This window comes from Antechinus flavipes, chromosome 2, assembly GCF_016432865.1.
Source record: "Antechinus flavipes isolate AdamAnt ecotype Samford, QLD, Australia chromosome 2, AdamAnt_v2, whole genome shotgun sequence".
Classification (NCBI taxonomy): Eukaryota; Metazoa; Chordata; class Mammalia; order Dasyuromorphia; family Dasyuridae; genus Antechinus; species Antechinus flavipes.
Genome location: NC_067399.1, coordinates 256,660,769 through 256,687,407, shown reverse-complemented (window position 1 = coordinate 256,687,407; position 26,639 = coordinate 256,660,769). Strand labels below are relative to the sequence as shown.

At 33.6% G+C, this 26,639-nt stretch overlaps 1 protein-coding gene across 11 annotated transcripts in view; it reads right to left on the bottom strand.

The window, feature by feature from the left end:
* Positions 1 to 250: 250 nt before the first annotated feature.
* The window catches only part of TPD52L2 (TPD52 like 2), a 44,275-nt gene continuing 17,886 nt past the window's right edge, over positions 251 to 26,639 (bottom strand). For 2 of the 11 annotated variants that reach the window (XM_051976804.1, XM_051976800.1), the window contains exons 2-10: positions 26,223 to 26,365; positions 22,465 to 22,613; positions 21,291 to 21,350; positions 18,601 to 18,660; positions 13,818 to 13,919; positions 9,502 to 9,528; positions 7,790 to 7,831; positions 5,765 to 5,813; positions 251 to 5,145 (exon numbers count right to left, since the gene is read on the bottom strand). In XM_051976804.1, coding sequence (XP_051832764.1) covers positions 5,050 to 5,145; positions 5,765 to 5,813; positions 7,790 to 7,831; positions 9,502 to 9,528; positions 13,818 to 13,919; positions 18,601 to 18,660; positions 21,291 to 21,350; positions 22,465 to 22,613; positions 26,223 to 26,321 — 684 coding nt within the window. In that variant the 5' untranslated portion in view covers positions 26,322 to 26,365 and the 3' untranslated portion in view covers positions 251 to 5,049. The remainder of the gene's footprint in view (positions 5,146 to 5,764; positions 5,814 to 7,789; positions 7,832 to 9,501; positions 9,529 to 13,817; positions 13,920 to 18,600; positions 18,661 to 21,290; positions 21,351 to 22,464; positions 22,614 to 26,222; positions 26,366 to 26,639) is intronic. The other 9 variants (XM_051976802.1, XM_051976801.1, XM_051976803.1 and 6 more) reach the window with 9 other exon arrangements.

Genomic DNA, 26,639 nt, shown 5'->3' with positions numbered 1-26,639 from the left:
CTTGAAGTTGGAAACACATCAACATTAAGTTAAAAAAAAAAAACCAACAACCAGCTAATAATTGATATGAAGTTAAAAAAAAAAAAAGTCATAGGAAAAGCAGTACAAAGACTAGAATACTAAAGAGTGAAAAATAGGTAATTTTAAGTCAAATTTTTCCATTTAAAGCTATTCTAAAACAGCTGTCAGTAGCCCAGGTGAGCCTATTAGATCTGGCCATCTTCAAGAGATTCTGAAACATTCACCAAAAAAAGTTTTGGAATTTTTTATTTCTTGTGGATCTGGAAGTCTTTTCTCCAGTGAGATGAACTCTTATATAATGATATAGTGAAAAGCAGAATTGTCCTAGAATTACAGAAATTCCTAAATGGACATAAATGCTGCAAATATTTACAAGTACTATAAAAGGATCATGCATCATGCCATAATTCATGAAAGATTAAGAAATTAATCCAAGAGATAGAATTAACATGTCTTTGTAGTCTGAGAATACCCTTGATTTAAACCCTACTGAAAATGTATGGGCTATAATAAAGGGTAGGCTTGGAAAAAGTTAATATTTGTCAAAGGTAAGCTTAATATCCAATATAACAAGAGGATGGTTGAAAAATGAATTAGAATGTTAAAATCTTGTGAACTCAATGCTTAGTTGCATAAAACAAGTGATTTTGATAAAAGGATATATTGCATGTTTAAAATGTAAAAATGTAATGTTTATTTTATGTCAATAAATTATTTTGTCCTAAGTAATTTTTCCCCCTGAGGCAATTGGGGTTAAGTGACTTGCCCAGGGTCACAGCTTAGTGTTAAGTGTCTGAGGCAACATTTAAACTCAGGTCCTCCTGATTTCAGAGCTGGTGCTCTATACACTTCACTACCTAGCTGCCCCTGTCCCAAGTAATCTGAACATATGGAAAGGTTCAAAGTATTAGTTAGCAAGAACAGTGATTCTAAATCAGTTTTCACTCATACTATCTCATTGCTTATTAACCATTAAGTAGGTTGTTTGGAAATAGGCTTCTAGCAAGTGTAGGCAAGGATCTCATACAATTGAGCCAGCTGGTGTTTATATCATTTCACTTTGGCAGTTGATGTAGCTTTAAGAACAATTCACAGATAGAAGCAAATCTTAGTATTGAAAAAGAAATTGAAATGTTTCTCTCCTTAGATAGTTTCTCAGCTTTTTGGTCTCTTGACTTTTGAGCTTTATGTATCAAACTCCTCCCTTCATTCTTTGATTACAGAGGCTGCCTCAGCTTTAAAGCACATATTCTTGTGTGTTCTACCACCCTGCTATTTTCTATTTTCTTCACCCTCACTTATTAATTTTTAAAAAGGAAATTAGGATTACTAAATTAGTAAATGAGGGGTATATTTGGGACATAGTTTATGTACATTCTAGTAAATTTTTTGATAAAGTATATTACTCATGTGAAGAAGCTGGATTAGACATTAATACACTCAAATAATTCCAAGAATACTTGCTAATGGTTCACTGTTACCATAAGAAGGTCTCAAAAAGAAGTTGAAATTACATCATTTTACAGAATCATAGAATCCTAAGCACCCAGGGATTTATACTCAGTATCCCTGCGCCATTTAATATTTATCTCAATGATATGCTTGTCAAATCTGTGAACATACAAAGCTGGGAGGAATAGCTAATACAGTGGATGACAGCCTCCAAAAGAATCCTGAAGGACTACAGCATTGGACTAAATATTATAATAAGATGAAATTCAATGCTGAGAAATGTAAACTTATACTTTGGTATTTTAAAAAGTTCACAAATATAAAACAGGAGAAAGATGGATAAATTCTGAAAAGGATCTAGGGGTTTTAGTGGACTACAATTTAGATGAGTCAACAGTATGATGTGACAGCTAAAAAAGCTTTAATGGAAATGGGCTGCATAAGGATCTAGTTTTTAGGAACAGGGAAGGAATACTACTGCTGTAATCTACCTTTGTCAAAAATCTCTGGAGCACTGTATTTACTTCTGAGCATCACAGTTTAAGAATTTTTATTAGCTGGAAAATGTCCAGAAGGGGACAACCAGAATAATGAAAGGCATTAAATCTATGCTATATGAAGATTAAAGGAGTTGGCATGTTTAATTTATTGAGTGGGTGGGAAAGGAAGATATGGTAGTTTTTTTCCCCAAGTATTTTTAAGGGTTATCATGTGGAAAAGAGATTAGACTTATTCTGATGGGCTCCAGAGGAGAGAACTGGGAACAATAGGTAGAATTTGCAAGGAGGCAAATTTAGGCTTAATGTCAAGAAAAACTTCTTAATTTCCTCAAAGTGGAAGAAGCTGCCTTCAGAGGTAAATCCTGGGATTTACAACTGAAAGTAACTTTAAAAAAATCGATGTATTCTGATGGAAGTGGATCTCTTCGATAAAGAGAGCTAATTCAGTTTCAACTGATCAAGGATGGACAGAAGCAGCTACAAAGAAAGAACACTGGGAAATGAATATAAACTGCTTGCATTTTTGTTTTTCTTCCCGGGTTATTTATACCTTCTGAATCCAATTCTCCCTGTGCAACAAGAAAACTGTTCGGTTCTGCACACATATATTGTGTCTAGGATATGCTGTAACCTATTTAATAGGTAAAGGACTGCTTGCCATCTCGGGGAGAGGAAAAATCAGAACAGAAGTGAGTGCAAGGAATAATGTTGTAAAAAATTACCCTGGCATGGGTTCTATCAATAAAAAGTTATTTTTTTAAAAAATCATCTTTTCTACCAAAAAGTTAGATGACCATTTTACTTACTATGTTATGGGATTTCTTCTTCAAGTACTGGTTGAACTAGATAATTACTGAATATTCTTACAATTCTATGCAATTCTTTGATTCTTATTCTTTGATACTTTAAACTATTTTGGTCCATCCATCCTGCAATTGAATGAACTTATACATTAGGAGAAATCTACAAAGGCATGTTGATTTGGGTCCAAGTTGTTGCAAAACTCAATTGAGAAAGTACATGTAGAACTTTTTGAACTTTAAAGCGCATCTATTATTATCAATAATATAGTATTCCTAATGATTTAAAAGAACCATATTTAAGAACTATTTACTAAATCTTCAACTGAATAACCCAATTACATTTATAGCTGTATAGCCTGCAAGAACATTTTTATCCTCCACAACATAACAATAACACAAAAATACTGGACATTTGATCATTAGTATTTCTGCTAAAGATTCAGAAATTCAAATCTCCCCCTGTAAAACAAACAAAAAAACCTGTCATATAAACTCAGTTTTTCTTTTACCCTGAAAGAAATAATTTATTGACAAATATCCAACATTCAGCTTAAGGAGAAGATCAGTTACCATTCCTTCAACCTCCTGCTTCTTAGTGTTCCCCAAAACAATTTCAGCCACATATAATAAAACCTGATAAAAGGACACTACACAGTATGTTTTCTTCTTCATTTGTCTCCTAACATCTTGTGGAATACAGCCCCTAGGATTGATAAACAGATACTGATGTATCAGAACTTGCTTCTCTAGAGTAGGGAGAACATTAAGGCTGAACAAAATAGAGTTATCTTGGGCTGGAGGGAGTATTCCTTCAGCCAGCGAGATTTTATTGATATGTATACAAGCAAACAGATTTTAATCCCACTGCTGAGAGCCAATAAGGCACAAAACTTCACCCTCAAAATCATGCTCACACTAGGCAGGGCAATTGCCATGAGAAATAATGACAAATGGCATCATTTTAAAAACAGGGAAAAAAAAGTTTCAGAGCTTCTAAAAATATTGATATTAGAAAGTTAACAAAAACCCAAGACAAATTCCTGCTAATCCAAATCAACTCTCCATCGATCTCCAGCTTGTCTTGGGGGAAGGTCCAGTCCTACTTCAAATTAAGTCTTTTCTGCATTCATATCTACTGTAAACAATGGCCGGTTCAGATTTACTGACCAATAATGTACAATCATTTGGGCTTATTCAGAGTAGAATAGCCAGTAGGACGGGGATGAGTTGTTGTCCCTTAAATGTTGTTTAAGATTGAGGTTTATCTCTCATCTAGTTATGATATTCCTTGCCGGCTAGAAGCCTTTGAGCTGATTAGCTAAAGGCAGGGACCTGCTAGGAGCTGCTACAGCAATTCAGAGGAGAACAGAGAAGCAAGTTTCATACACTCAAATGAAGTTAAAGAGTAAGCTAAATAAACACACAAACTGGCACAGGCATGCTGCCATGAGGGTTAAATGCAAAACCACACAGTGCTCAAAACCCAGCTTTAAAACCTTTAAGTTCTTTATATAAAAAGATTATAAACAAGTAAAGCATAAGGTGATGTAAGGCTTGCATTTCGGCTTCAGATTTCCAAGATAATATTTCCCTAATATGAGGCAAAAGCTGCTTTGCTTCATTTTGATTTTTGAAAAGTCCACTGCATTTAAAAAATAAAGATTTTGTCTTGTTAAAGCTTGAGCATTAGTGTAACAACCAGGCAACTGCTAATTAAAATCTTCTTTCTGGAAGGCACAGAAAAATGGACAGTTTCATATCTTAATAATAAATTTTTTTTGGGAAAAAATGAGCTAGTTAGAATCTTCTAGGTTATTTATAGGAACTTTCAGAAACTGAAAGGAGAAAAAAAATAACATTTTCAAAAAGTTTGGTTCATAATTATACTTCTTTTCATTCCCAAACAAAAATCTATTTGAGCATTCAACTAAGCTATAGTGTTTTTCAAATGGAATTCATGCTTTGGCTTCTATACCCAATGAGGAAGTTCTGTCCATTTAAATGTACCCCCCCAGAAGAATAGCACAGTGATACATTTTACCTATAAACTTTAGTGTAAAATATCTGTGTACAAAACTTTTTTGTTCTCTATTTTACTCAAATCCAGCAGCAAGTGTCTATTTATGCATGAATATGATTCTCAAAATTGGATTCTGTCCATTTCCTGGTTTGAATGGTCATTATATTGGTTTTTTTTTTCTCAGAGCTGCTCATGACAAATTGAGAGGGTTCTTGAACTCATTCTGTGGCAGAGATTAAAAATCCAAAAGGGTCTAGAATGGAGCATGATCCTGCAGAGTTTTGTCACTGCTTCCTGTTGGTGAAGGAAGGTTGTCACTGCCATTCTCCCTGCCACCGACGACTTTGGACTGTGAAGGGGAAAAAACAAAGGAAAAATATATAAAAGCAGTAGGTCTAAAATAGATATATTTCCTAAGGATCTGGTCAATGCAATGACGAGTCCTGACTTTAAAAGACTAATAATTAGGTATGTCATTTTCCCACCTTTTGATAGAAAGAAAGCAAATTGCAGCAGAAAAGCCAAAATGAGCTATACCTTTTCAGACATAGGTAATGTGTTGATTGGTTTTACTTAATTATATTCATTTGTTATAAGGAAGATGTTGCAGGAAAAGTGGAAGGAAGAAAAAAGTTAACAGGAATTAACAAAGGGAAACAAAAGGGAATAAGACAAATTCAGAAATGTTCAGAAAGGACATGAACAGCATAATTTTCCTATTAAGTTTGATACACTATTAATAAACTGTAGACAAAAGAAGTTCAAAGTTTAAAATATATTATTTGCATACTGAAATATTTGTATTGACAAATTCATAATAAAACAATTTAATTTTAAAAATAGGTATATTTCAAAAAATGTACTCAGAATAGATCCTGAGTCTTCTCTTTAAACTTTTCTCTTAAGTAGCTATACCAATTACATACATACAAAAAGAAAAATAGTAGATTAGTTATAAGTACTACTACCTTTATGGTCCCAACTCGATCTTCAAAAGACTTGAAGGTTGCAGAATTCCTTTAAAGAGATAGAGGGGATATCAATGCCAAGGAGCAAATGGTTGTACATATATTCCTTCACCTGAAAAAACTGCCTCTAGAGAGAGGCTTCAATTAAAAACATCTCCCTGGGATCCTGACATTAGCCAAAGACAAGAAAAAGACATATAACATGATCGATTTTGCCAGCACCCTCCATTGCTGTTATCTCTGGGACTTTCCCCAACTTGTTCCACATGTCTAGAATGCATTCTCTCTTTATCCATACCCAAATAATCCTTAGATCTGTTCAAAACTCAGCACAGGTACCAGTTACTCCATGAAAGCTTTTCTGGTGCCCCTAATTATTAGCACTCTGCATCTTAAAATTAATTTGTATTGTTTGGTTTACTTGTACTCTTGTTGTATACTGACTCCTTCTTCCCAATAGAATGTTCACTGCTTTCAAGCAGAAGAAACTAATTTTTGTTTCTATTTCTAGCACCTTGGATAGCGCTTCATATTTGGCTCCACTTAATCAGGGTTTGCTAAACTGAAATGAATCACCAGTGACTTCTCCCAATGTTTTTCTCATCAAATAACAATATGGTAAAATGCAGACATGATCTTATAAAAAATTTCTCCTAACACTTTGACTCTCTCCTTTTTATCTTAGTTATTTATGTACAGCTTTTCTCCCTCCCTCCTTTAGATTCTAAATTTCTTGAAGACAAGAACTAAGAAATAGGATAATTTTGCTTTGTGCTGAGCAGTACCTTGTATGCAGTAAGAATTTAGCATATTTGTGGGCTGTGTCAAGTAAAGATATGATGCGGTTATAAACTACAACTGCTCCATAAAACAAAAGGCTTCTTTGATGAAATTCACTCCTATAATGTACAATCTAATTTTTAAATGGAGATTATCCTATATAAGTGACCTCCAACAAAACTGAGGTATAATTAGCAGTTTGGATTGAAAATTATGGTCTGAGTTTAGCAGCAGACAAGGAGGTGTTAGTTTACAAACAAGTATGTTTTCCCTTTATATGAAGTATGTATTCATGTCCTAACTTACTGTATAAAATCAAGATAACAGAAATTCAAAACTGTAAGTTCTTCATATTTTACAAAAGTTACTTAAATAACAATAAAAGAAGAGCTGCTGGTAAGGAGTTAAGAAAAAGATTTTTTAAAAAGAAGAGACAGAGAATAGGCCAGCCAGACTTCTCCAAAGTGACCTCATTTTACACAATCCTATTTTCTTCAAAAGATAAGTCACCTATTCCACCCTGGAACATTTAGTTACAAATGTATATATGACCTCTTGGCAACAACTGGCTTAGAGGAAATTCAGGATGTAAAAATCAGATTTTTTACTAATGGCCACAGGGAGTTTAAAATACAAAGAGAGGTTTACTGAAAAGTTAGCTCCAGGGCCATTAGAGAATATTCAATACAATTTAATTCAAAGATAGGCAGATTATATCTATAGGAATTTTAAAATATTTCCCAGGCCTCCCCTATCCAGGCTCAAATAAAATAATTTCACATGTGCCACCTGAAGGCAAAATATTTGTTACAAACTTGACTTCCTTAGTAGAAAGCCAAAGTATTCAGACAAAGAAATGTCTGTAAGAAGTAACTTTTTGATGTAGAAGGCTACTACCTGATTAGTTTAACAAGCAAAGTCATCAGTTAAGGCTCCTAAAAGTTCTTTTAGATGTACAATATTATAGCACTGTTGGGCAAGAGAATAATTTTCTCTAGAAACTTTATTAAAAGCATCATACCCAACCGTTTGGCTCTTTATTATCAACTCAAGGCAGGTCTTTTTTTTTTTACAATATCTTGGGCTTTTAGGGAGCTAAGGAAAACTGATCTTTTGATGAGGGTTCTTCTGCAGGAAAAGCCTGAAAATTATGGGAAAATGGTAGAAAGGTGATCAACTTTTAAAGACAAGTGTAAAAGGAAATACCCAAGTCTTGGTGAGTAACTGAGATCATTTATACATTACCTCATAGCTGGCATACTTATTGAATGACGAATGGAGTAGCTGCTACTTGGAAGCATTATAAAAGCAAAGAAGGAAGTAAGAATTAATAATAAAATTCAGATAGAAATCTGCGGTTCCTTAACATCCATAGGGTATTAAACATTAGTTTACAAAATCCTGCCATATAGAATGCATAAGATAATGCATCTTGATTACTGTTACACAACACAACTTGATGGAGTGAGTTGTCAACTACAGAAAAGTCTTAAGAGCTCCTTCCATAATGGTAATAAAAATATTTCTGTTCATACCAAACTACCTCTTTCTGTGTTTGATACAGTGCTATTACCTTTTAATCCCTTACTAGTTTGCTCTGGGACTTCAAAAAGTTTTTAAGAAAACTGATGTTATTGTAAGAAAAAAACTAACCACTTTCCAAATCTTTTGGTATAAATAATCTAAAGATTTCCTTAACTGATTTTCTGCAACAGTTCAAATAAAGCTGTGATAAAAAAAGAATTAAACAAAGCTAAAGAGATCAAAATGTTAAAAATGCACTGCATTTTTATTTGTAATTGGGATATCAAGATATAAGGAATAAATTAGTTAGCATAAATAGCAAACCCGTTTTTGTTAAAATTTTCAGTTCAATTTTCTTTTGAAACATAGAGTGCCAGCAGCAGAAATAATATCTCAGTGAATCTTTTCTAAGTTCCAGGGTAGAAAGAGCTCCTAAGTGCTATGCAGTAAATGGAACAAAATTTAACTTGGAAACAGACACAATACCTTTGTAGAAAATTAAGAAACAATAATAATTTAAAGGAAAAGTACATACTCCTAACCAGATGATGAAACAGTTAGGGTCTGTATATCCCTTCTGCATGACAAAGTGTCATTTTAGGATAGGCTACACTGTTACCTTGAACATATTCCCCATAAACAATGAACAAAATGAATGAAATGTTACTTAAAATTTATCTACCAATGCTGCTAGAGCTTTCCAAATCTGCTTTTTTTCAGTATAAAAAGACTTCCTTAATAAATGCTTATTTAATTTAGAAAATGGCCATACAACAAAATTTATTTTAGGGAATATAAGTAAAGAGAGGAAGAATGCATATCTGCTCTGCATCTTCACCTTTTGAAAGCTTTCACCAGTAGTCTTTAGTCCTACTTCATCTATAAAGTTCACTCGGATTCACCCAACTCAAAATGTTCTTTCTCCTCAAATCCTCTTAAGACTTTCTGTACTTCTCCTTTATGCTTATCATAATCTATCTTAGAATATATTTAATGTACCTGTCACATCCCTTTTACTAGACTGTAAGCTGCTGAAGGGTAAAGCATGTATTATCTTCCATTTTTATATCTTCCCTGACACCTCACAAATAACAGGTATTTATAAGTTTGTTGAATTAAGCTGTTATTCAAAAGAGGGGGGAAATCACTGAACAAGTGTGAAGTATGCAGCACCAAGAACTGTCATTGAATTAGTATTGAACCCAACATCTCAGGTCATAGTTGAGGTTCTATGAATTCTAAGAATTATGAAAATTTTCCTAAAAATATTGCTGAGTTGAAATAATAGTGTGGCAGAGTCTAGGATTGTTTAGGATATATCACACATACATATATCTCTCTCCAGTGCCCTGACAGAATCAATTCAGAGTATCAGTTTATCCTGTTTTTTGGAAAAAGCCTTTCATCTTATATTTATGGTAGGTTAGTCTTACCTAAAGGAATGTGAGAAGGGATGAGCCCTAAAAGACACAAAATAATTGGCAGCAGGAAGAAAGAAAAAAAAAAAAAAAACAAAGTTAGGCAAGGAAATCCAGCAAGAAAAGCCACTCCTCACCACCAATCTCTTTAGCAAGGCACTTAGAAAAGATTTTTTTTAACCTCTGAAATACATTCCCTATGCCCTATCAAGCTTGAAGTGAGGCTAACAAGCCCAAGAGCCTATGTATGCAAACTCATTAATAAGATTCAACAATAAATACTACCTCTCCAAAACCTGAGTGTTTTAATAGCTGATGTTGCTCATGAGAGAGCGCATAATTATACTACAGAATATCATACTAGATTCCTAAGCTCAAATTACTCAAGGACTACTTTAAGGATTAACTCTTTATAGTCTATATTGCAGTAAGAAAAATGGCAGGCCCAAACTGAATGCATAGCTATTCATGTAGCAGACATGGTATTTTTATCTTTTTGTAGTTTATATTTAATACCATTCAACAATCATTTTCAAGGAAACCCATATGCATTCAAAACCCTTATGTGGAACAACCACCAAAAAAAAAGAGCATTAAAAAATAACAAAGACACAAACTGTGAAGCAATTTGATCTCCATACATGCAGTATTTGGCTCTAATTTTGGCTCAAAATTTCCATGTGATAATTAAAGGGCATTTCAGACTTTCAAATATGTATCTGTCCAGTTGATAGTTTCTACCATTTAATATCTCATAGCCAAGTATCACATCCATGTTAATTAGCTTTGCATCAATAATTTAAAGTGCTTTTTTCAGCCAATTGAATGATTATCAAGGTACACTGTGCAAGTCAATTGAATGAAAAGTAGAGATACTTGAATTAGCTGGCTTAGTTAAAATGTTTATTTTCAAATTTGTAATAAAATTTTAAAATAAATCCATTGTAGACATATCACATAAGCTTCTAACATTCTTTTTTTCAAACACTTCAGTGACAAAGAATCACCTTCATAATGATTTAATAGTCTAAAATTAATGCCCTTCTATTCTAAACAATTTGAAGATCACATGAAGTTTCTCACTGTGATGATGAAATGATTTAAGAACATTAGAAATATAAGACTAAGTTGGAGCAATGGTTCTAAAAGCTAAGGATGCTAATTTGGACAGGTGCACGAAGGGACATACCTTAGAAGAGCTACATACTTACTTTCTGTGACAATGCTCACAAAAGATTTAGAATGTATTTTGAAAGTTCTCATTATAACAGTACAGTATGGAACTACCTACCCCCTTCATGGATTTATCTAAACCCTGCTTGAATCTATTCTTTCAAGGAATGGAATGGTGTATATGCTAGGTTTAAAACTCATGGATGGAGTCAAGGATCTTACTTCAGCCAGTTTATCTAAGAAACAGAACAGGAGTACATTAAAAGTGTACTTAGAACTTTCAGGGAAGAAACTCTTAAGGAACATGCAGTTAATTAAATGGAGGCCATTGGAAAGTCCATTTGGGAACTATGACCAAGGGTAGCCTATGTTTAGGAAACCTTGAAGGAATACCAGCTCTAAGAAATCAGCAAAAAAAAAGTAAATTCCTTTAGTTACCTTAATATTAGCTAAATAGAAAATGGCATTTATTAAAGGAGGAAAGCAATGAAATCAAGGACATTTAATTTCAAATTCTAACTCCCTACCTTCTCCTTGTCCAGAACATAGACACACACAGATCAACAAGGCAAAGTAGAAAAAGTGGCAGATTAGTGTGAAGAAATACTGCACATTTTACTCATTCAAAGGAAATCTTTCCACTGCAGGCAAGTAACTACAATTCCCCATAATCTATGATCACATGCACTGGGAACAATGAGTCATAATTCTCATAAATGGAAGTCTTCCCATCATTCTAAAAATTTAACTTTCAATTTCAGTAATCACAAATTGTACAAAGTTCCAGAACCTGAATAAACATTCTTAACTCTAGCACCAGACAAAGAAGATGTAATTCCCCCAGCAAATATATAGAACTAGAAATAAGATCATGTTAAGTCTTTCCATAAGGAAAAATGTTTATTATATCTGACTAAACAAAAAAAAAAGGTTAAGTCAATCTTCTAAATCTTACTTAGTTTGCTGGAGTCAGCATTAAAATTTTAGTCAATCTTGACCCAATTTCCATTCAGGATGATTTAGAGAGACATCTAATTTTAATATTTTGTTGTTGTTTTGTTGAAGCAATTGAAATGACTTGTTCAAGGTCACATAGCTAGTAAGTGTTGAACTCAGGTCTTCCTTTATAGTCTCTATTTAGCATCTAATTTCCCCAACATCTAATTTTAATAAACTGGTGAAGTTCTATATGTGAATAAGCCAAAAATTTTAAAAAAGAAAACTGTCATACTTTTTCATTTGCAAGATATATATCAATATTGACCAAAAGATCTCAAACTAAAAATGTTGCACAAGAAGTGAAACAGCTGTCAAACAGCTGTTGCTCTCCAGACCTCTTTAGCTATTTCTCAAGCTCTAAAAAAGTATTTCAAGACAAAGGAGGACCAATAAGTAGCACTATTCTTAGAAACTACATTCCCAAAGTGGCTCAAAGTATGTTATTTAAAAAAAAAAATTAATCTCTGAATGACTTTTAAATAAAATTTTCTTATAATTAATATTTATCTCTTCTCAACTCCAAGGCAATATAGACAAATAAATTATAAGGAGAATGAGAATGTGACACTAAGCAACATGTGATCAGAGATTATTACCAGTGCTTACCACCTTAATTCCCCACAGGCCCAAGGAGGGAAGGAGGAGTCCTCAAAAGTGCAGCTTCGATGAAGGAACTGTCCAGTATAATTTCAAATGAAACTTGTTACTAGAATTTGCACAAAACACCTCGAGAGTTTGCTTTTTAGGGGTTGTACTTGTCAGTTTACTTAAGACTATTATCTATTAGCTTTTTATCAGAGACAAAGATCTTTTTGCTAAGGATCTTCCAAAAGACTTCCCAGACTACATAAAGCATGGAGAAGATAATGTTTGTAACCATTAGTTAGAAATACTAACAAAACATACTATTGTCTCTCTTACCTTAGAGGGAAACAAAAACATAGCAATACTTACTTTAAAATAATATCTTTCACTAGATGAGAAAGCTAGCTATAAACTTTGGCTGAAAGATACACTGAAATTCTCTTGTTTTAACTTATCTAGAACTAATGTATATATCAAGCAAATATAGGAGAAGCAACTCTAGGACAATATTACTTTATATTTGTTTCCCAGTACACACTTTCTTTGCTCACAGCTGACTAGTACAAGAATTGTACAACTCTGAAGAAAAATAAACATCAAATAAAGGAAAAAAATCACTTATGATACACAAAAGAAAAATTAGATTACACAAGAGGTTCAAATACCGACATTATAACTTTCTTATGGTCAGTTTAGGTATTAAAAATACTCATGAATCTCAATATTTAGATAATTCTTTTACAAAATCTAAAATTCCATCAGATGTTGATTAAATTATTGATTCTGAACTCCACAAAACTTAAGATTTAGCAACTGCCTTTCATTAACATATAAAATTTAAAAAATCAAATTGATAAAGGAAAAAAAAATTACAGTAGCTAACCATAAGGATGAACTCAGTTTGTGGGAATATTTTGTATAATGTATACTATTGTCAAAGTCAGATACTGACATCATATATGAATTTATGGTATCCAGCATATATACTGACATTAGTATTCTATAAGAAGCATCATGAGCCAAATCTCAATGATCTGAAATAGAAAGAAATTAAATCCAAAACAAACTAGAAAAGAGGCTTTAAAATGGTTATTATCAATATTTGCTATTAATTTGCTATGTAATTCTGGACAAATCTTTAAGTTCAGTTTTCTCATCTTAAAATGAGCTAATTGGACTAGATGATTTCTAACTTCTAACTCTACTTCAAAATTAACTCTTAATATAGTCTATTCTAAGATTACCTATTATTACCTTATCACTACCAAACCTAGTGTGGCTGCCAAAGAGCAAAATATACTAATTTCCTAACTTCCCTTATGTCCTGGGGTACTCAAATGGACATGCCATTAAAATCAGGCAGAAAGAAAAAGGGATAAGGAGCTGAGATCACTGTATCCTATATTGAGTTTGAGAATACTGTGTTCCACAGGCTTTTCCATTCCAAACAAGACCCCATATTCCGGTAAGTCACAAATTTACAATCAAGTTTTATCCTCACTCTAATAACAAACTCTTTCCTAACAGAAACTCAGACCAAAGATTAAAGGCATTTCAAAGGAAGGAGGTCCTACCTCATATCTCCAAGTTTCCTGCTGATAGCAGAGCCCACATTGGACAAAGCAGCTGAAGTCTTCTGTCCTGCCTGGGAAAGAGTTTCCTGAGTCTTCTTGTAACTAGACAGAAGAAAAATAAGTTAAAACAACCGAACAAGAATGAGAAGGCTTCCACCCACCAGGCAAGGAAAAAGCACCCCCACTTTTTAGAAGAATTTCCCCAAAGGAAAGATTCAAATAAGTTAGTAGTGCTGACACAGAAAAAGCTGCTCCTCTACTTCCTAGAGGGCCCTTTTTATGGGGCCCCTAAGAAAGGGAAACAGCCTCACCTGTTAAGAGCTTTTAAGCAGTATTAAACCACATTTTTTCAAAAGCATGTAACTAAACTAAATTTGGATTTATCTTATGGTTCACATTCCTTGTCTCCTACTACTCATACTCATTTTCCCCTTTCCTCAAGGATTACTGAGAAACAAAAAAGATTTGGATGCTAGTACAAAGAAACAGAACTAGAATGACAAAGATCACTATGGATGTGACAGAGGACTAATGCCATTTTGAGGCAAGAGCTAGGAAAGTCTTCAAAGTTACTTTTAGCCACACTTAAACATTAAGCTAAATAGTCACCATTTTTATTACCTTAATTCATACTTTTCTCATCATGAGGACATCAATATTATGTAGTATGCAAAGAGCAATTAATAGCCAAGATTCAGAGAAAAAAAGTCATTTTTTTTTATCATCTATGGTCTAAATGCACACATTTTCATTGTTTAGAATTTTTCTTCCCCTGTCACTTCAAAAATAAGAATTCCTCATTTTACTTCCAAAATTTCTTTTTGGGATAGGGTACAAAATTCAATTTTAACACTTATCATTTCAAATATCACTGTTTACAGAATGTCATCTTGACTCTAACACTGAAATAGATTTCCGTATTCTTTTTAGTATCTTGCCCTTCCATCAACAGTCACAAACGACATCTCTCTTCTCAAGGATACTTTTGAAGTTATTTTCATTATCTGAGAGAAGGAATCTGACACTAGCACAAAATTTAATGGCCACGGCATAACCAAGAAATATATCAGGGAAATCTTGAACTGCCTCCCCTTATTCAGCAATCATCACAAAGAAAGCAAATTAAGACTTTCTCATTTTGACCACAAAATCCAAAGAGCCTTAAGATGCAACCAGAAGTCACATATCCTATATCACATAAGAGCCATGATAGCAATAATGGGTTTATATAACCTACATTTTACAGTCATGTCACCTAGGATCAAATGTCAAGAATCTTTGGTGAAATTGATATATCTTAATCACTTTGAAGTAAACAAGACAATATCTTTGGAGAGATCTAGTGTGTAGGAGGCTAGTACTTTACCAATAATATTATCTTAGTTCATTCAAGTGTCTAACAATGCTCTATAATAAGATCACAGTAAGATTGTTTAGTCATAGGGTTAAACTTCCAGAATAAAAGACTTTCCATATTTCATTCTGCAGTATCATTTTAGAAATTAATCTTCCTTAAACACATTCTCATCATACTATTCCCTTGTTCAAAGTCTATCAATGGCTCTCCATTCCTACCATTTTAAATTCTTCTGGCTGACATCCAGGGACCCTTACAATCTAATGCCATCCAAACTAACCAATCTAATTTCTAAGTATTTTCCACATGACGTCCTTATTCTAATCAAGCCAAGATCCTCACACTACTCTCCTTCTCATCTTAGCAACTATGTTCATATTATATTGTCCACTCTGCTTTACCTAAGAAAATCTTATCTATCATTGTAGGTCAAATTCAAGTATTATTCCTCCCTGATTATGCTAAGACCTCTTTGAAAGTTTCCATAATTATGCTAAGTCACACTGATCTTTTACTATCTGTACCATACAAACTAGTATTTTATTAGTGTCTTCTAGTGTTCTCCAGCCAATTCCTGTTTGTAAATCATTTTACCTCAACTGTAATGCTCTTTGAGAATGTTTTCCCCCATATTGTCAAAACAATTTTAAGTACAAAGGTGAATACTATCTATGAATACTTTCTAGATTGTGGATGGGTGGGTAGGGGACAATTCATTTCTAAGCAAACTTTAAAATTTTAAATTTTTTAAAATTTGGAATGGAATGGAATAAAAATGGAAAAATGATATGCTACATATCAGGAGTTTAATAAATACTGAATCAAAGAATTGATTAGGAAGAAATCCATATTAGTGCCAACTACTTCTTGCACTATAATGTGAGACGTATTTTAGTAAAGGGAAAAAAATTAAATACCCACTAAAAACATATGTGTGTGTGTATATATATATATATATATGTATGTATGTATGTATATATATATATATATATATGTATTATATATATATATATATACACACACACACACACATCACTTCGTATATGTAACCAAGTTTTTGCTTTCATCATCTCACTTGATTTTCACTATTATCTCTGGAATAGGTGCTATTTTAAATTTCATTTTACAGATGAGGAGACTGAGGTTAAGTGACTTTAGAGAAAACATTCTCCAAAATGTCTTCCTCTTCATAATCAATCTAATGTGTGAGTATAACATTTCCAAGAGTCATTCAAGAATGCCTTTGTAGTTCAAAAACAAAATGTTGTAACAACAATAACATTAACATGTTAGATCTAACAAAGATCTGAAATTTGCTCTAATACCTAGTCAGGGGCCCAAGGAAGCTTTTTTTTTTTTAAATAACAGAAGTTACTACACCTTAGAACTTACAGCTCATCCAGTCGAAGCTTTTCATTGTATTAGTGAAAAAATTAAGATTCTAAGAGTTTAAGTTACTTCCTCAAATCAAACATATAAGGAGACGACCTGTCCAGGAACATTTCTTCTTTTAAGACAAAATCTTCAATGTGAAGCAACTGAATTAAATCAATTCTTTATTTCAAATACTCAAAACAGCTGAGTAATTCAGAGAAAATGCTCCAACAGAGAAAGAAAATCTTGTACAACTTTTTTTTTTTTTTAAAGAACCCATCGTGTCTAAAAGGGATCTCATTTACCATCACTCTCTGACAATTACACCACAGTCTTCATTTTTCAGTTAAGTGATTTGGGTCTACCTTCCATTCTCTTGTTCAATAGAGAGCCAGTTTTATATTGCCACCCACACAGTCTCAAGCACATGCAAATCCAAAAAGTTCCATACTACAGAAATGCAAGACCTACATCAAAATCTGTTATTACAACTATGAAAAGGTTCTGCCACTAAATGATGAAGGCAAGGCTCACCTCAGAAGAACCTGCCACTCACTGTCTAGAACTCAAATTTGTTAGTAAAAAAGTAAGGATGTTCCCTGACTGTTTCCTTAACTTTCCCAAACCTGGGTATTTAACAATATTCAGTCATCTCTTCCATTTTTATTTTATTAAAGTTCAAAACCTGAATAAAACCATTACAAACATTTTGAAGGGAAAATAGGTAATTTTATTTACAGACTCAGGATTATGATTTCTTTTTTTAATCTAATACCAATTAATAATTGCCAAGTATGCATTTTTGAAATCAAAAGAAGCTTAGCAAGACTAACTCTATGATGGACAAATTATTTGCAAAATTTAGTTTTAGAGACTGAAAAAACGACTTGCTCTTTAAACTTGATATTTCTCTTTTCTAAAAGGTATATAAAACTACATGTTAATATTCTAAATTTAATAAATGAGGGTTTTAAAATAATCCCATATATTTGTGCTAAACAAAATATGACAAGTGAGAAGAATGAAACAAGACAAAAAAGAAAGCTTTTTTCACCCAGCAACAATGGCAGAAGAATATCTTGAAAACAATAGTTCTAGATAGCAGTGTAGCTAATACTTCTAAGATGGGCTTAGTTGATCATCTTGAATTTTTTTAAAAATTAGAATTTTAAAATACCTTGTAGTATCAAGCAGTATGGATTGATATGGTGCACTTTTTAAATATTTAAACAAAGCAAAGAAAATAGAAACAGAAGGAAGTTTTTTTCCCCAAAATAAAAATATAACAAATTTTGTGTGTCAAATGATTTATTTTACTTTTACTAATAACCTAGTACTAACCCCACAAATAAATAGGAGAAGAACCCCTTTCTTTCCATACTCTCTTAAAATAAAGCATAGGAACTAGTTCCTTTATCTTAGGGCTTTTCTTGCCCGTGGAAGCTGAAAATAAAGGGTGGCCTGAAAAATTCATTAGAAAAATAATCTGTACCAAGGATAAATACTCTAAGACACTGGTAGCACTGAGTGGCATTTGTAAAGCTAGCAACAGTCTACTATTTCCACCATATGCACTTTTTCCTCCTTCTGCTGTTCCCTGATCTTATTCTTCTTCTATTACCCCCTCTCTTTAGGCTGGCCATCGATTACCAGTACCAATCCTAAGCATTGTTCATCTTGGGGAAGTAGAGGCAGTACTTTCTACTTGGCGTTAGGAGGGAAGAAGAGTCAGAGGATTCTTACAGCTAAAAGTTTACTGATTCCACAACCTTCACTGACTCACATCAGCACCAATTTAAACTGCAAGTCAAGTGACTCAAGGTTTTAATCATCCCCACCCTATAACCAAACAAAGCAGGAAACTACTGAGGGTGAGGTAACCCATAGCTATGTTATGTTTCATAAATAAGGAAATATATTTTCCCCAACTGAGCAAATAATTCGAATCAAAGGAAATAATTAGATAAGAACAGAAATTGTTAATTATATCAAAGGTTTTTTTTAACCCAATACAAAAACAGAATATTTTGCACTGAAGTTTCAGACACTCACGCTTCTGAATGGGTTAATTTCTCACTCCAGTCCTCCAATGTGCTGCTTGCTGAAAGATATCTACAAATACATGGATGTTAGAAAAGACAGTACCAATACTCCTGACAGCCACTTTCCCTATAATTAAATAAGTAATGGGTATAGACATTCAAGCTTAATTAGAGCAATTTAATCTTTCCACAACTATAAGTAGCTAGATATAGACATCAACAATGTACTTTCAAATACTGCTTTTTACTGGAGTAGCAAATATCAATATTTCTAGCAGATCCAACCTCAATAAACGTATTTTCCTTCTATATACTAGCAGCAAATTCTGGGTTTTGAAATCACCTTTATAACTCTGCCCATCATCAGGAATTAGTAGTGAATTCATACATAGCAAGATCATTTATCCTTTGAGATAGTTAAGCTATGCCCCCCAACATAATTAAAATATTAAACTAATATTCATTTCCCACTGTAACATAAGCCTTAGTGAAATACTACAAGATACAGCTGCTCCTCAGAAAAATCTCAAGCCTACCATGATATGATACTTCTGGTGGTAAAACACATTACCTTATCAACTATCAGTTCTGAGCAACATATACCTGGATTTTTTCATTTTAATGAGAGAAATTTATAAGTTAAATTTCCTAAGTTTCTCCAATTAAATGGCATCAACTGAACTAAATTGTCCCTTTAGTAGCATTAACGTTTTGTGTTAAATTTTTTCATTACATTAGGGTTTCATCTCTTAAGGTCTTCCTCTTGATTTCCACAGCTGTGGATTTCTGTGCTCCTATTTCCCTACCCAGAGCACTGGACCAGTCCAATTTACCACTATTATATATTATTTTAAATTATAAATTATATATGTATAATATATAATACTACTAGTGAAAAATTAGCTCTCTAAGTATTTTGAGCTACTAGAGAAAAAAGATGATTTTTGTGGTCATTAGTAATAGTGACCTTAAAAATAACAAGTACAAAGACTGCTCTGTCCTATAAGTCTTCACAGGATCTTACCAGAACAGCTGAATCTGAAGGGAGCCAGCCCCATCAACATGTCAGCTTAAGGTAGGGGAACAGTTGTAGCCACCAAAAAAGCCCAGAAGTTTTGAGGAGACAGGTTACATCAAATAGATAGCTGACTCTCTAACACTGCCTCTTCAGTACTGACTGTTATACACATCTCAGCACTCAGAACAGGTACTCTTTAAATTATTTCTGTTGATTGCTGTGACAATCCTGTGAGGTAAGTGCTACTAATAACCTATTCTGCAGATGAGGAAAACTGAGGCTTAGTGAGATTAAGTGACTTGCCCAGAGTCACACCAATAAGTGTCTAGGGAAGAATTCAAACTCAGGGCTTCCTGCCTTCAAATCCAATGCTCTATCTCCACAATGTTGTCTATTCATTTTATGCTTCTCTAGATTCCAATTTTGAATTCCCCATATGAAGATTTTTCCCTCCCCTGCCCGGCCATGGTGTCACTGGACATATCAGGATCTCATTCTTACCTCAGGGAATATGACAACTACCTAACCTAATCTAATTTAGTTTAATCCTTTTCAAATTGCATGATAAATTTACTTAATATCCAAAGCCATGTGGATCTCAGAGCCTTTAACATGAAATTAAAACTTCCACTGCAAGTCCTAAAAGAAAGTATCAACATTACAGGAGCGTTTCTTGCAGAGACTTGGCATTCTACTAGCACACACCCAGGGTGAGAGATCCAAACCACTAGGGCAACACGACTCAGCTCCTATGAGAAAATCAAAGTACAAAGTTGTAGCCAAGCAGAGCTCAAGATAATGATTTTCCATCACCTCTGAGTTAAGTTGTATTCTTATGTGCTAGAAAGCACAAACACAGGAATTTTCTGCTCATGTTCTCTGATGATTACAGTCATACTTCCTTCAAAACAAGACCTGGAAAAATCCTGCAGGACAACCACTTCAAAAGTACTTCCTGCCCTTTTCCTCTATTAAAAAAAATTCTAGCTAGATTAGAGCCTTATTCTTATCTTTATTGACTTTGTAGAAAATTTCAAATAAAAGGATCTCTGAGTACAGAAGTGGCTGTCCTACTAACTTTTTTTTACTTTTTGCCGCTAAAATCTAAATATTAACAGACTTTCCAATAATCTTAATTTAAGGGACTTCTCACCAAGCCTAGCTTAAAGGTATATTGAAGAACAAACTGGCAGCTAACATACTTGATTTGCCTTAGAACTATCATATAGTAATCACTCTATAAAGGCCATCAATGACTAGGCTTTATTTAAACTTTGGCTCTTCCCCACCTCCATATAACAATCCATACAAATCAGGCATTTAATACATGCTTGCTTGCTAAACAACCAGGTAAGGGGAAAATGTTCTGAGAAGATAAGAGTACTTTAATTGTCCTGATAATGTTAATCAATTATAATTAGAGCAAAGTAAAATAAACTTTTAAGTATGGTCTGATAACTGAGTGAAATTTCTTAGTGCTACTGGACCCTGATTTGCAAAAGCCAAGAGAATATTTTTGGTCTAATTTTATTGATAATTGAGACCGAAATAGCCAATTAGTCATCAAACACTAAACAAAAGTTCACCCCAAGCATAGAAAGCCCTCCCTGCCACCTGAAAGAGAAGCACAGGACAGGAAGAACCAAGGGGCAGAGTGGTGCTGACAGGCCAGGTGAACTCACAGGTCAGACTGTGTCACTTTCTCATTCCACTCTCCAAGTTTCTCAGATGTTTTCACATAGCTAGAAACAGAAATTCTGGTGAATTTCTAAATCAAGATTCTAAACTGGGTTTGAAATTACATATTAAATAGTAGGAAAGCAAAGAATCAGAAATTATTAGAAAATGCCCACTCACAGTCTGACATCCTCATCATGCACAATGCAATAGTTCTAGCTTTTAGAGTGATGTTTGGCTGTTTAGCACATGCTGTTTGGCCATGAATTAAAAGACCATGCGAAACTAGATTAAGACTAGAAGTGTTAAGTTCCTTTTCAGTTCAAACATCTTTTGAATAAATACTGTTATTATTAAATAATGGGGCTCAATTACAGGTGTGTAAGGAGAAACAGGAAAGAGACTAATGGTTAGTAGCAGGCCTTAAAACCAAATGCACCTGATAACTTACATACCTGTACTTAAAACAGAGCAGTACTCAGGAATTAGATCTGCTTTGTTTTAGAATGGTTCATATGAAGTGCCAGTTTCTCCATAGGGCAGGTCTAGAATTTCTTAATTAAGGGGAATCCTGGTTCACACAATATACTCTCTCCTCATCCCTGATCATCCCCTACTCCAAGCTATTGGTTATAATAGTTGGGAGAAATTAGGATTGCTTTTCTATTCCCAGCTTTTGAAATTCTATAGCTTTTCAAATGGTCTTAGTCTGACAGGCCAAAATAGATATGTATTTTAGAAGACTAGAATAGTTATTGGGTTGGAGATTCCAAACTTATGTGACTAAGTTCTTATGTTAAGGAAATGTGTGCATTTCAATATTTATCACACTGTATGACCCACCAAAAAGTGCAATCTCTGTGGGGAACTGAATTAGTACCCTTGATTCTGAATTACTGAAAATTGTTCTTTTTCAATTTCTACATGAAAACCTGGTTTTTCTACCTCTGAGAACAAAATTCTGAAAAATTATTAGCTCTATATTTGAATAATTAAAATAGTTCCTAAACTTCAGTGCTCATCCCTAACTTTCTTTTACTATATAGATACATTTTATCCCTTGACATTGAGAGCTTAACATATTCTTGACAAAAAGGGAGAAAGAACAGCCATCTCTTGAGCACAACTGCTTTTCGTAGTTGCACCTACAAGTGAGAAAAAAGTCACAAGGAAACCTACGCATTGGAGACCTGAACATCATGCCAACTCTTTGAAAGATTCTGCTTCAGTCCATCCAAAGGAGTCAGGCCCAGCTTCCTCTTCAGCTCACCACAGTGTCTTTCTTTGGCTGCCAGGACCTGCCGTAATGTCACAATCTCTTCTTCCACCTTCAAAGTAATAAAAAATATTTATTATCATATGATCAATAATCACAATGCACATTTCTGTTGCACTTCAAGCCTTACAAAGTTTTTTCCTCATAACAACTTTGTTAGGTAAATGAGGAAATTGTTCGGAGAAACTAAGTGACTTATTCAAGGTCACTACTAATCAGTGAATTGAACCCAATTCTCTTTTTTCTTTCTGCTACATCTCATTATCTCTGTATCTTCAGTAAAAACTAACTCAGCATATTCAATAGGCTATGAGAACTAGTCTCCAAAAGCAAAATATTCATCTTAGGCTTGGAACACAATATTTAAAATGCATTATAGTTAAATATTATAATACCCTTACTAGCTACAAAGCCTTATTCATATCCTTAGTTTAAGTAAGACTCCTGCAATGGCTCAAGTCTAATGCATACTACTGTTTTTAAAATTCCTTTTTTTGAAAATTATCCTTTGGATTAAACTTCCCTATAACACAGCCTGAGTTCAGCCCATGTCTAGTTGTGTGTTATAAAAATATAGTTCTCCAATGAGGTGATTCAGGCCAATTCCAGTAGACTTGTAATGGAGAGAGCCATCTGCTTCTAAAAAGAGGACTATTGGAACTAAATGTGGATCACAACATAGTTTTTTCACCTTTTTTGTTGTTTGTTTTTAATTTTTCTCTCATTTTTTTCCTTTTTTGACCTGTTTTTCTTGTGCAGCATGATAAATGTGGAAATATGTAAGAATTGTATATGTTTAATACATATTAAATTACTTGCTGTTTACAGGAGGGAGGGGAAGGAAAGAAGAAAAAATTGGAACACAAGATTTTGCAAGAATGAATGTTGAAAATTTTCTTTGCATGTACTTTGAAAATAAAACTGTTATTTTAAATTTTTAAAATGTAGTTCTCTGAGAAGCAACAAGGATAGGGCTAGGCACTGGACCAATGATTTAATGGAGATAATGGGACTTTCAGATAAGGAAACTCCTTCTACCAATGACTATTGACCTTCTCTGAAATTTATAGTTTTTGAGCAGTTCTTAATCTTTTTTGTTATGAATCCATTTACCAGCTGGTGAAATTTAGGGCTCCCTTCTCAGAATGTTTTTAGGTACATAAAATATATAAAATTACAAAGGAAACCAATCATATATTGCAATAGTTATCACAATATTTAAAAAACAAACTAATTCACAGATTCTAGGTTAAAACCTATTTTAGAGTTGCTTAGAACATTAGAAGTCATTTATCAAAGTCACATAATATGTGTCAAAGGTGGGTCTTGAACCCAAGTCTTCCTGACTCTCAGGCCAGCTCTTTATTCATTATGTCACTGTGTCTCTGAGGAGCAAGTATAGGGTATGCATTAGGAAATGTACATGATATGAAAACAAAAATAATTAATACAAATTTATTATGAAATAACAATTTGTTGAAATTCACATAATCATACAAGGCTACCAGGTGTAATAATATCAAGCTACACCTCTTATTTGAACATTTGGCAATAAAATTTGTTTTTTAAATGTTGCTACTGTTAGAATTTAAAGACGTGAGTCAAAGCCAATAGGAAGTAGTTTCAGTAAGGTCATGGCCTTCCATGAGGAAGGTCAAAGAGAAATAAATCTATTACAGACTACTCTCTCATTTATAAAATCTAGATGCAATTTTAATAATAGCAACAGAAAGGTCATTCCACTTTATTAGAAGATCAAGAAACAGAATCTTTGCAGAATATTCAGAATCTGTACTACAGAAATAACCCCAATCATTAATACTGAGACTACATAAGGACTGACAAGTCCATCTGCAGTAAAGTATACTAAAAGGGCTTATGGTATATCCTCTAATTATTGAGGCTAGAGCTTCTTACATTTTTTATACTTGCAACCTCTTTTCACAGAGAAATTTTTACTGGACCCCTGTCTTGAATCTGAGCCAAGATATTTCTGGAAGTACTCATATATGTACAGTGCAAAGTCATGTTATGCGTTCAGAACCAATGTCCATATAGATTGTGACCCACAGTTTAAGAAGCTTTGACCTAGATTATTTTGATTGGGGTCTGAAAGTGACAAAACTCCTTCACCCAATAATCCCATCAGGAGCAGTTAGGTCTTGGTGTTTGGTTTATAAATCCCTTAAAGTATTCTGAAATAAAAAGTAAAATATTAATTCCTTTGGATCATGGATGGTTTTCCCTTAAGTTTTTTTCCCAACTTACAAATAACTGTAATATTGTAATTGTAATAATTCTCAGCAATATGAAACCTGATATACTGGTGTGTAAAACGTATGTATCTTAACACAGTTTATTAAACCCCTGAAGTTGGATTCTAAATACCAAAATATGTTTTGTATTAAAGATATCCTTTCATTAAAGAATTTTGCTATCATTCTATCCCTTGTTTTAGCAGGAGGTAAAACATACTGTAACCTGAACAAACTTATACTAACACTTTTAATTACAAAGAGCCTATCAAAATGCTCAGTAAGTTTCTTTTTTTGTGTCTTATAATTTTAAACTAATCAGTTTTAACTTTGTATCCCAAGAAATTTAGTGGAAACAGCAAAAAATCATTTTTATAGTTGATATGCATAAAAGTTATATTAATAGGTCCTCAATCTTGTTGAAAAAATTTAATTCACAAAAAGTTCTTTGATAATCTCTAAGAGCAGCCCAACATAGTGCTAGAGAACCAGTCTCAGAATCAGGAAGGAGAGTAGTCAGATGGCACAGTGGATAGAGCACTGGCCTTGAGTCAAGAGGACCTGAGTTCAAATCCCATTCAAATACTTTAATACTTCCTAATAGTGTGAGCCTGGCAAGTCACTTAACCCCAATTACCTCAGGGGAAAAAAAAGAAAGAATTAGCAAGACCTGGATTCAAGTTCCATTTTTCAAACATACTGGCTCTATAATTCAGGCAAATCACTTAACCTTTCTCTCAGGCAACTCTTTTAAGACTCTCAAGATTCTCAGATACAGAAAAATTGCAATTCTAAATTGGTAAATAAAGATTCTTCACCAGAAGATCTTCAAAAGAATTAAATTTTAAGTCTCATTTAAGGGAGGGAAGAAAGAAAAACTTAAGGTGGCTGCCTTCATCCTAGCCTTCCCTTCCTTTAATAGTTTTCAAGCATTATCTCTTGCCATGCTAACTCATCATCAGTCAAAAAACAAAACTATAACAAAGTTATCAGGGAAAAGGATGTACATACAATATTATTATCAAGTCTACCAGATCACTAGCTTCAAGAGGCAATGGAGGCTGCCTAAAGAAAGGAAAACCTGGGTCCTCAATTTAGCTACTAGGTGTAACTATAAACAAGTTACATCCCTCTCAGCTTCAGTTTCCTCATCTATAAAATAGTTAGAGTAATAGCTGTACTCTCTACCTCAAAAGTTACTATGAGTAAGGTACTTTGTAAATGGCAAAACATGGCTATTACCTGGTGCAATAATAACAGGCAACCATGTTTAGAATGAGCATTCTCAGATTTCAATCACAGTATGCTTTCTCATTGTAACATTTTATAAGGACACTACAGTATCCTTTCCTCTTTAAAGAAAGGAGATTGTGATTAATTTTGAGCAAAGAAAACATTATTGTCACCTTAGTGAGTTCAGATCTGAGCTCTTCTTCTTCTGCCTCTGTCAAGCCCTCAGAAATGGAGGTCCTGGCAGTTCCTGTATCCACAGGCACATCAGTCATGGTATCTGATAGCAGACCTTTGTTGGGAGAATTCAGGTTGATATCTGTCCATTAGAAGAAATAGGATGAGAAAAAACAAATTAACAACTCTGGATGATCTTCAAATAACACAGATCTCCCTAAGGGAAAGGAAAGGCTATAGAAAAGACCAAGTGGGAAGTAATACCAATTGTTTATTGAGTTTTAAAAAGGCATGAAACAGAAACACCCTGAGCTTTGGTCTCCCTTGTGAAAATTCTAACCTCTGAGGTGGTACAATCCTCGCTACAAACATGGCAGCAATTGTTAGTCGGGTTTTTGTTTGTTTAAAATAAAAAA